The sequence below is a fragment of the Drosophila miranda genome, chromosome XR (assembly GCF_003369915.1).
Source record: "Drosophila miranda strain MSH22 chromosome XR, D.miranda_PacBio2.1, whole genome shotgun sequence".
NCBI classification, from domain to species: domain Eukaryota; kingdom Metazoa; phylum Arthropoda; class Insecta; order Diptera; family Drosophilidae; genus Drosophila; species Drosophila miranda.
Genome location: NC_046674.1, coordinates 8,407,627 through 8,418,422, shown reverse-complemented (window position 1 = coordinate 8,418,422; position 10,796 = coordinate 8,407,627). Strand labels below are relative to the sequence as shown.

Genomic DNA, 10,796 nt, shown 5'->3' with positions numbered 1-10,796 from the left:
TTTTAATTTTGCTAATGATAAGAATTTCTTTGCACGAATCCCCATCAAGCGGGGGGAGGGGGGGTGGCCCTGTTGGGGCATGTAAATTCGATTCGCTTTTCTTAACACGCTGCATGCCCCTGCACGCTGCATGTCAATTGCCGGAGATTTTCCTACACTTCAAGAGTGGGGCTGGGGGGCTCGGGCGGGGGGGGCCTCCCTCCATTTAAACAAGGTCAATATCAAACGTGACAGAATGCCAGAGCGAAGGCCAGAGGTTGACTTTCTTTTCGACTCCCCAGCCGCGTGGCCACAATATTTACTATTTATTAGACATAAATCTAGAGCCCCCCCCCCTTGTCGGACGTTTGTCAAACACAAAATTTAATTGCTTCGAACAAACGTCAAGACTTTTTGCCAAAAAATCGTTTGGCATTCGAGGCGCGATCTGCGCATGCGCAAATTGTTCAGCGACACCCAAAAAAAATAAAGAAGAAAAATAACGTTAACAGACGCGTCTATTTTGGGCGCACGTTGGCCGCCGAGCAGGTGCCGGTTGGGCCCCAGAATTGGGCCAAAGAATTAGAATCGCATGCACGCAGGCGAACGGGTGAAATTTCTGTTGGAATTTCTGTCTCAGCGGCCAGAATTGACCGCATTGTGATTGCAGAGCCCCAAAATGGGGCAGGAAATGATCGATCGAGCCCAAGCACAAAAAAACCCTCCAGTGTACAATTATCGAATGTTGTTTTTCTTTAATATGCATCATAGTGTAACATACAAATATATAATAAAACGAGCGGGAACGTTGTACTCTCTATAGCTTATACCCGGCACTCAGACGGCTTGCGTTCTATGGAAATTATCAAATAATCGGTCCAACCGTTTGGAGGATTTTTTCTGATCTGGTTCTCTTCTTTTCCTTGAATCTGCCTCGTTTCGTGTGGTTTTATCGGGCTCTCCTCCGCCAGAGCGTGCACACTGCACGACGACAGGGCCTGTGTAGGCGCGTGGAAGGCCTTGCGTGGCCCTCCCTGCTTTCCTCTTCCCGCGTCTGTGGCTTTCTCGTAACTCCAAAATGTCGGATGCACCGGAGGCTTCAATTGGGCTCTCCTTTTTTGGTTTCCCTGAGCACCGGGCACAACATTTGCATAAATAACTTAAGATTAATGTTCTCCAAAGTAGAAAAAAAATTAAATATATATATATATATATTTTAAATTAAGTTTATGTTTAAGTTTAAGGCATTGCACTAGGGGACGTACTAGGGTTACAACTAAAATTGGTTTACTGGCATTTCCTTTTGTGCTAAAATTAATTTTGAGCTAGGACCTTACGGGGGATTATTTAATAATCAGCATCATAATAAGATATAAAATTTAAATAAATACACGCAATAAATTAGACAGCGCTGGGGTGACGGGGCTGTGGGTTCTGGGCTCCATTGGAGTGCAGGCGTTGGTGGGGGGGAAGATGGATCTACTGCCACTGGGGCTGGTTGCGATAGGCCAGATAGTGGGAGTCCTGGGGCTGCTGCTGCTGCTGATGGTGATGCTGCTGCCCACGGATCTGGTAGCTGTCCGTGGAGGAGTCGACGTCCTCGATCGAGGGATCCGTTTGCAGGGACCGCTTCCAGTAGCTGCCCTGCTCGCTCCAGTCGTCGCCGTGGTCCTCGTAGTGGTGCTGATGGTGGGCATGTTCAACGTATACAACCTAGTTAGAAAGTATGCAGAACACGGGTGGCGTGAAGTGAGAAACACCAGAGGAAGTACCAAAGAAGCCCAAGAGTGTGTGTGTGTGTGTGTGTGTGTGTGTGTCTGTATGTGTCTGGCGTGTCTGTGTTTGTCAGTATCGGAGATGGCGGGGATTCTTTCGGGGGCGTATCCCAAGTCGTATGGAAACTTGGGATGCTGGGGATGCCTCCCCCTGCTGGGGGGGGGGCACGCCCATACTTACACGATGTGGGGGGAACATTTTTATTTTTGGATCGAAAATAAACTCTATGGAGAAACTGTGGGACTGGGTCTTAAACTGTACTGGTATTAGTGGACTCTTTTAGTGCTAGAGCTGTACGTTCCGAGAACGTTGTTCGGGGGGGAGCTGTCCAACAATTTTTACCACCATATCTGAAACCAAAGAGGTCTGAATTTGTTAGCACAGGTTTTTGGTTTCGTTTCATTAGGTGTTTTTTTTTTTGTGTGTTTTTTCGATTGGAACTCTGGTGAAATTTTGCTGTGGAAATTCTGGAGCTGGAAACCAAAGCTGGTCGAGCTGGTTAGAGCGCTCGTGTTGGAGGTGTTGGAGGAAAACGCATTTTACAATCCTTATATACATCTTGTGTGTGTGTGTGTGGGGGTATAGATAGAGACAGTGGACAGAGGACAGGGGCGTAGGACCGGAAGTAGAGATTAGGAGAGTTAAGAGGAAGACGCGGCCGCCTCAAACCTTTGCCATACAAAACGCCCCTTAAGAACTGAAAGAGTGCAGAGAATCCGTTTAGAACAAGGAACAAATATTGGGTCTCATAACCGTCGTGTGTCCGTTGCAAGCGGGGGGTGGTTAAATTACGCCCCCTTATGAGGTCCCGCCTCACTCACCTTGGACGGCGGACTGCCACGCTTCACATCGATCCAGAAGCGTGCTATGTTGATCAGTAGGCCGATGAGAGCTATGGCAAAGAACTTGACCTGCAGATGGGCGCCCAGGATCTTCAGGAGCAACTCAATCTTGGCCTTCAGGAAGCTGCCGACCAGCACATACTTGGCCAGAGCCTTCTTCTTCTTCTTCTTCTTGCCACGGGTAACTATATGTTTTTTTGATAGGGGATAGGATCGAAAGAGGATGACTTGTTAGCTTCATTTTGTTGCTCGAATAGAATCAGCACTTACTTGGCTACAGAACGGAACGGAAAAACAACAATAAATATCGATATATTTGTCGCTTGGGAGGGTGGTGTTTGTTAGTATGAACTGCAGTGCGCGTCAAGTGCGTTAACGGTAACAATGAACGGCCAGCAAATCAAGGCAATAAATCGAAAATGAACGTAACACAAACTTAACTTAATACCAAACCAAACAAAAAATGGGTAAGATATTTGCAATAAATTTTTGAAAATATTTTACCCAATTTTGATTAAAATTTAATTAAATAATTTCGATTTTTTAAGAAAATGCAGTCATTTTGAACTTTTGAATTTTAAATTCAAATTCAAATGTGGACTGTGACAGTAGCTAAAGACTATGTCACACACGGCAAGAATACTGCCTTACCATTTTTCAACACACTGCTTTGCCAACTGAATTTCTCTGTACTGCTTGGCAGTGCTTGTAGCAGTCACCTCTAAGCTGCAAGCAAAAGTTTTCGTAGCTCATCGCGTAGGTGGCGCCACTAGTAATTTGAATTTGAATTTAAAATCAAAGTAAAACTAAATTAAATGGTTTAGAGCTCTACTCCTTCACCATCTCTTTTGATCCACCACCAGCATAGTATAACATAACTCTAAGATATAGAAGGCACTTAAGTTGTGCTTGGAAATCGGTGCGCAAAAGTCATTTAAAACCACACGCAGCAAACAACACACACCTCCGTTACTTCTACCATATCTAATTGGATTCCTGTGCTTGCGCTTGCCACCGCCGCCGAGGAGCTCGTCATTGGCTTCGGTCAGGTCATCGAGGAGGCCCAGTCCCAGGCTCAGATCGCTCTGCTCATGCTCCACCGCCGACCCGCTGTTCGAGTGCTGTCCCTTCCGCTTGCGTCGGCCCTTGACGCGTTTCTTCTGCTTCCGCTTGTGGGGCTTGGAAACGGAACCGCCGGCATCATCGTGGTCCACACTGCCACCACCGCCATGTCCATGGCCATGGTCATGATCGTGGCCAGAGTCAACTTCGTGGTGTTCTGGGGCGGCCTGCACCACCACCAATGTGGCTGGCTGTGTCTGTCCTTGGCTCTGTCCGTGCTGGCCCTTCCTCTTGCGCTTCTTTTTTGTTTTTTTGTCCTTTTTGCGCTTGCCACCGCCGCCGGGTTTCTTCACCGCCCCCGTGGCCGTCGCCTCGCCATCCACCAGCTCTATGAACTCCGCCCCAGTCGAGGCGCTGTCCTCGCTGAAGACCGTGTTCTTGACGTCGTCGCCCTGCAGCTCTGCTGGCTGTACGCTGATCACACCCGAAATGGGTCCATTTTCACTTTCTGGCTCCGTCTCGTCGTCCGCCTCGTCTTCCCCACCCTCGGGCTCCCGCTCCACAGTGTTGTTTGAGGCATCATCATCATCGTCTTCCTCGTCATCTGCATCGGCGTCGGCTTCGGCATCGGCGTCTGTTTCTGTGTCTTCGGCATCGTCTTCCTCCTGGTCAGCTTCCTCAGCGGTGTCGCTGGTGTCTGCTGCTGTCTCTGCATCCGCCTCATCGACGTCGTCGTCGTCGTCGTCGTCGTCTTCCCCACTCTGATCGTTTTCACTATCATCTGGCGTTGCTTTCGAGGTCTGCAAATACTCGTATTCGCGGCCAAGGAAGCTGTTTGAAGCGGGTGGGGCGGAACGGCATTGAAGAAAAACAGGAAGAATTGAAAAACTTGCGCGAAAAGCGGCGAAAACGTGCATTCAACTTGTTTTTCGCCGCTTTGCTTGGGCTACTTACCCATCCATGGACTCGGCCAGATATTTCTTCATATAATTCGTGCCGATTTCAATTTTCTTCAGTATCGTCGATGGCTTCTCTTTCAGGGGCAGCTCCGAGGCGCTGTAGCCGCGTCTCTCAATCGTTGCATTCATCTGGCGATCGGCCTCGACTGTAGCCAAAAAAAAAACACACATAGTGAAATGTTTTTCAATTTTAATTGCTTTTTCATGGTAAATGTTTTTGGATGGGAATTGCGTGGCGAAAATTCCCCCTGAGGATGTGGAATTATCGCCACCAATGATCGCCAAATTCTGGCCATGACTGGGTCCTGGAGGGGTTTTTCTTTGCTCCTCACCCACACCGAAATTCCTGGGAGGCTAGTGGAAATTTACCCCATTCTTTTTTGTTGGCTGGCATGTGTGGGAAAAAGTCTTTTGTCTTTTGAAATTTGAAGTCGCTGATAATTTCCATTAAAGGTTAAGCTTTTGGCTTTCCCAGAGATGGCCAGAGATGGGAATCAACCTACCCTTTAACTTCTGCCACTGGGCATAGAGCTCTCCATCCCAGGAATCCAATATCCTGGCCGACTGCTGGCGGGCACAGGTCCACGGCTCGGATCGTATGGGGCACAGGGCCAGGTCCAGATACGGCGAGACCTCTGCAAAAATTAGAGACAACATCAAGATTAGTGTAAACACGAGGGCATTCTGCGGAAAAGTGTAAATAGTGGATAAGAGGGGGGCAAATATTTGAATGGAAAAACTGGCAAACGACTCCACCAAACGAGAGACGAGCAGCGTTGGGATTTGTGGTCCAATTTGGCTTACTGGCTGGTTAACATGGTCTCCACCGACCAGTAAATATTTGAGTGAAAGTATGGGTGCAAGCCGGCACTGCCACTGCCACTGCCACAATCATCTCAACACCTTCTGTGGTGGCCTCCTGGTGGTGCTAACAAGTCCCCCGGACTTGGACTTGGACCTGGACATGGGCTTGTTGCTTGTGGCACGGGCCATGTTTCATTTAATGATTATCGACTGCCATGCCGTGCCGTGCCGTGCCGTACCGTACCCGTGGCATTTCTTTCTTTAGAGATCAATCAGAGTGGAGATGGAGTGAAAATGTGGCGACTGTACGCCTTAATGGCTTTTTAATTCAATTCGGAACCCATTTAATTGCGAATAATTGTATTTGTTTTATTGTTATCTCTTCGCCAGCAAATGGCATACAATTTCCATATTTCCGTCAAGTTTTTTGTGTGAAAATTGAGCAATTATTTTTGCACTGGTTAAATTCATTAGGACCTGGCTCTGGCCGGTGGCACGTATGTAATTGCTGCTGCCACATCGAAGCAGAGTCGTGATGGGTGAAAACAGGCATTAAGTTCGTGTTGTTTTTCCTGGTATTTGTCGTTTGTTTTCATTGCAACAATCTATGCGGCTTTACTTCACTTTCAATGGCAGACATGGCGCGTTCTTTGACCCAAGGCCTGGCTAATATTTTCCCCGAAATTCAATGCCAGGTGAAAGCCAGAGGATGCCGCTTGCTATTCGTGGTGACATCCTGTTAAAATCGACCCACGCTGCAAAACAAATGCCGCAAAAGGTTGCGGGGGCACGGGGGAAGCTCGAAGAAAGCTGCTGCATCGTGCTACTCCCTGGCGAGCATCTTCGATAGATGTCCAAAATGTGTCTTCTATGTCTCTGGCGGCTCTGGCGGCTCTGGCGGCTCTGGCTTCTCTGGCGTCTTGTGTTTCCACAACAAATGTGCCACATTATTTTGGCAGCTCCTTAGAAGACCATTCCATTTCCTTTGCCATTCGGTTAGTTGGTAATGGGCCGATGGGGCCGATGGGGGCGATGGGGGCGATGGGGGTGTGTCTTTTCACTTTGCCTGATGTCTTTGGCAGGGCGTCGCATGCAAAACCCAGACCCAGACCCAGACCCAGACCCAGGCCCCAGTCTTGGGCCCAGGCTGATGGCCAATATTAAATGAACTTTCACTGCAATTGAAATTTATGCGTGGTGGTCGCCCGGCTTTGGCCCGCCGTGGCTTTGGCCCGCCGTAGTTATAGGCATTGGCCGGCAATGCTTGGCCTGGGCTCGATGACGGGTGACGCATTCGCCGGCTCCGTTCGGCCAACTGTGTCCGGCATTTGCCTGCGAGCATCCCATAACAGTAGCCCATAAAATATTAGCATAATCATCGCCGGCCGATTCTGCCCATAGATGAAGTTGTAAAGCGTGATTTGTGGCTCGCTTGCAGATTAGCGGTTAACCTGGATATTTTTGGTTGCCAATTGGCCTGGCACGGGCCATGGATCCCGCGAGTGCTGAAGGGAGTACCAAAATATAGAAATATGGACCATTATTCCTTGAAGTACCGAAAATATGGCATTAAATAAACCCAAGGGTGAGAAAGGAACTTTTGGACAGGCCTTAGAGGAGTCCGAGAGGAGTCTCCATGGATAAAAACCATCTTGGGGCATGCCCTTTGTTTGGCTGCCTCTCGGATCTAATTGGGTGTCGATTACAAAAGAATTTTGATGGGCCATTAAAGAAATCCGTCTGAAGAGTATAAAATGCTTGAACCGTTAACCGGCTACACTCCCAGGCCACAACAGAAACCCCAACTTGTGGGCTCTTCGGCTGAGAGCTGGAAACGTTAATAAACTTTCACTGGTTTTTCGATCTGGCGCAGAATTTGAATTGAAGACACACCGCCGCCAGAGAGACACAAACAACCACCGCATGAGCCACCACACACACGCACGCACACATGCATAATGGGAGCCCCACTTTGGGTACGCAAATCGAAGGAGAGGGGGGAAACTGTAATCCACTCCTTAAGTGCACAACGCAGAAATCCACTGCATCTCGACAAATGTGGCAGCCTTTGTGACAGCTTCATGGAGCGGCTCTAGATCGAGCTCCAGTTTTACCATCTTTTGAGCCAAGGAAAAACGGAATCGGCCGCCAAACTAGGCAAGATGCCAAAGCCAATGACTATGGCAATGCGGCAATTAAAAAATGAAATTAGATTTCCATGAATTCCAGCGAAGCAGAAGGCAGGCCTAAGGCAGGCACTTTTCATTTTTGTTGCGCTTCGACCAAAAATGTCACCGATGCCGCGCTCCGTTTTAGGCATGGGATTCCTCCAGTGGCATTGTTTTACCTTTTGCTCAAGACCAGACCAAATCGGAACCACGCCAGACCCCACCAGACCCCACCAGGCCCCACCAGGCCCCCACCAGACCCCCACCAGGCCCCACCAGGCATTATTTAAATAGTGTCCGCGTTGTCCCAGGCGACGACTCTCTCACATACAAATATGACGGTTATAACCCAATTACCGAGCATTTTTCAAGTTTTTGTCTCTGGCTTTTTTGGTGTCGGCGCAATTTGTATTGTACAACTCCCCAAAATGGAGAGTCTCCTCCCTACCCCTACCCCTGCCCCTGCCATGCCTTTGGGGCTGGTGTGTGGTCACCGACTGAATCCGACGATATCACAACTAAGACATCAACTTGTTTGCTCTTGCCGGGAATGCCCGCTGTCTCTGTTTGTGTTGCTCTTGTCGAGGAAACGGCTATTGCTGGTTTCTGTTATTGTTGCCACTGCCACTGCCACCGAATGGCTACGCTCAGGGGAAGAGTTCGGAAGAGTTCTATGAATAATTCAAGCGATTGGCAATGGCACGCCCGATGGGCAGAGGCAGTGCCGCCAAGAACTCTCTTGTTCTGCGAATCGAGTCATAATTAATGGGCATTTCTTTAGGATTCTCAATGTACAGTTAATACAAAATATTTATATAACTAACTGGAATTTAAATGGTTTTCATATGGTATTTAGAAGATATATTTTAAATGGAGTTTTTCCATCAAATAAATTCGATATAAATTCCATTTAAATACTATTAAATTCCAGCTTTTTAAATAATTATTTTATATAGTTTATATCGAATTTATTTGTTGGAAAAACCCTGCAAAAATTAAAGATATATTTTTTTTTATTATGAAAAAACCCTTTACAAACTGAAGCTTTATTTTTAATGGGTTTTTGTATAAAATAAATTCGATATAAATTCCATTTAAATACTATTAAATTTCAGCTTACTATATTATTATTTTATATAATTTATATCGAATTTATATAATGGAAAAAGTCTTTTGAAATTGAAGCTATATTTTGTATATGACTAAAAAAGCCTTTAAAAATTAAAAAAATATTTTTAATGTGTTTTTCCATCAAATAAATTCGATGTAAATTCTATTTAAAATTCAATTGTTGTGAGTGAAAGTTGGGAAATGCCCAAAAAATGCATCAAAATGTAAAGAATACCTTGATCTAAGATTTACTAAATCTTTGCTAAAAATCTGTATTAAATCTGGCTGTATTTCGGATGTCTCAAAGCCGCAATTACCATCTTTCTGGCCAATGAATTCCAGTTGAAACAAAAAGTCATGCAACCTTTTATATTTGGCCCTCAAAAAACTCTCTTTAAATTGAAGTTGATTAAAACCCCACACCGCCCAAAAGGGACTTTCATTTATTATTAAATTAAGAATTCTTTGGGCGTACTGCGAGTGTATTTGATATTCGCTTAATCACAAGACGGAAAACCGTTAAATCATGTTTTTAGCCTGCTTGTTCTTTAATGACTCGACACTCTGCCCCACCGCACCGCACCTGCTGCCGCACCGCGCACACACACACACACACGCACCCACCGTTGAGGCCGTGGACGGACGCAACGCCCTTCGCTGGCCGCCTTAGTTCTGGTTTAGTTGGTTACGACCCATATTTCAGGGCCTAAAGAGGCACAACAGAGAGCTGCCCTAAACGATAACGAGGTGTATTTCTTTCTGGCAAATGGCCATGGCAAATGGTAATGCCTTCTTGCACTTGTTGCCACTTGCTAATTGTACGCCCTGCAGCCCATAAAAACAACAACAAACAGCAACGAGGGGGTGGGGGGGGGGGCAGGCGAGAAAAAGTGTCATCCGCTCCATAACGTAACAGAACCAAAAGAAGAACAGCACAGCAGAGCACGGCAGGGGCTCATTTGTGGCATGGCATGTGTGCCACAGCACACACAGCCACGTTCTGCTGCTGTTCTGCTGCATTGCCCATGAAAGTCACCTGAATCCCGCTGGGGATCAGACAACTCTAGAGCCGGGGCCTGTCAATTGAGCCCCCAAATCTCCTGCCACTTGGTGGCAACTTTCGTCTGCCGCTGCCGCTGCCTCTGCTGTGGCTGCTGCTGGATATTATATAATTGCTGCCCAGTCGCCACTCTCACATTTAAGTTAATGAGCCGAAATTTCACTGCAATAAAAGTATTTCATTTAAAGTTTATTTTTGGGGGGGAAAAAAACACAACAAAAAACCGAAAGAAAACCTCAAACACAGACAAAAGAAATTGGGGGACCGAGAGAGAGAGAGATGGTCAGCCTGCTGACTCATTTGATGCGATCTCTAAAGAGATTTCTTACCGTTTAACCGTCGGGGAACAGGTGCTGCAGCTGCTCTGATTGGCAGTGACACGGAGGCTGAGGCGGGGGCCGAGGCGGAGGCGGAGGCGGAGGACGGTGCCGGCAAGCTCCAGGCATGCGCTGTGGTCAGGAGGAGCAAACCGAACAGCAGGCTGCCCATGGCTGCCTGGACAGAAGGAGGCTGCCAGTCCATTGTGGTTGGATGGATGGATGGATGGATGGATGGATTGTTGGGTACGTCGCACACGTCGCACCGTTAGAAGAAATCAAAAATTCAGCAGAAACAAAAGTCAACTCTCGCTCTGGCGAGGGGCAAAAACACTGATTTATGGACACTTGTTATCGACACGCACAAGAACAAACGGCGCTTTGTTCCATTTTTGATATTTATTTATTCGAATCAAAAAAACAAAACTATAAAAAAAAACTAAAGAAAAACCGATCCAGGCCGAACCTTAACGAAACTTAGCCTGATGGGCTCTGCTACTGCGTTCTGCGATCTGCGATCTGCGATCTGCACACGACCAAGTTCAAGGTAAGATTAAGCCATGACGAGCATACGTAAGAAGTTTTATACCAAAACATCAGCGCCAGCTGGGGGCTTAAGAGAGCGCAATGTGAAAGCGCTCTGGCTCTGGCTCTGGGGGCCCCGGCCCCGCTCTTTGGAAAGTTTGCTGCCACTGAACCTGGCCAAGAGAGCCAACGGA

General features: G+C 47.2%; 1 protein-coding gene across 1 annotated transcript; it reads right to left on the bottom strand.

Moving 5' to 3' along the window:
• Nucleotides 1-1,375: 1,375 nt before the first annotated feature.
• On the bottom strand, nt 1,376-10,552 carry LOC108165398. The gene is made up of 6 exons (XM_033387550.1): nt 10,090-10,552; nt 5,122-5,253; nt 4,614-4,764; nt 3,562-4,490; nt 2,577-2,782; nt 1,376-1,692 (listed from the first exon to the last, which is right to left on the bottom strand). Exons 1-6 carry the CDS (start codon nt 10,280-10,282, stop codon nt 1,459-1,461), a joined length of 1,845 nt encoding a protein of 614 aa, XP_033243441.1. The 5' UTR covers nt 10,283-10,552; the 3' UTR covers nt 1,376-1,458.
• Nucleotides 10,553-10,796: the final 244 nt, after the last annotated feature.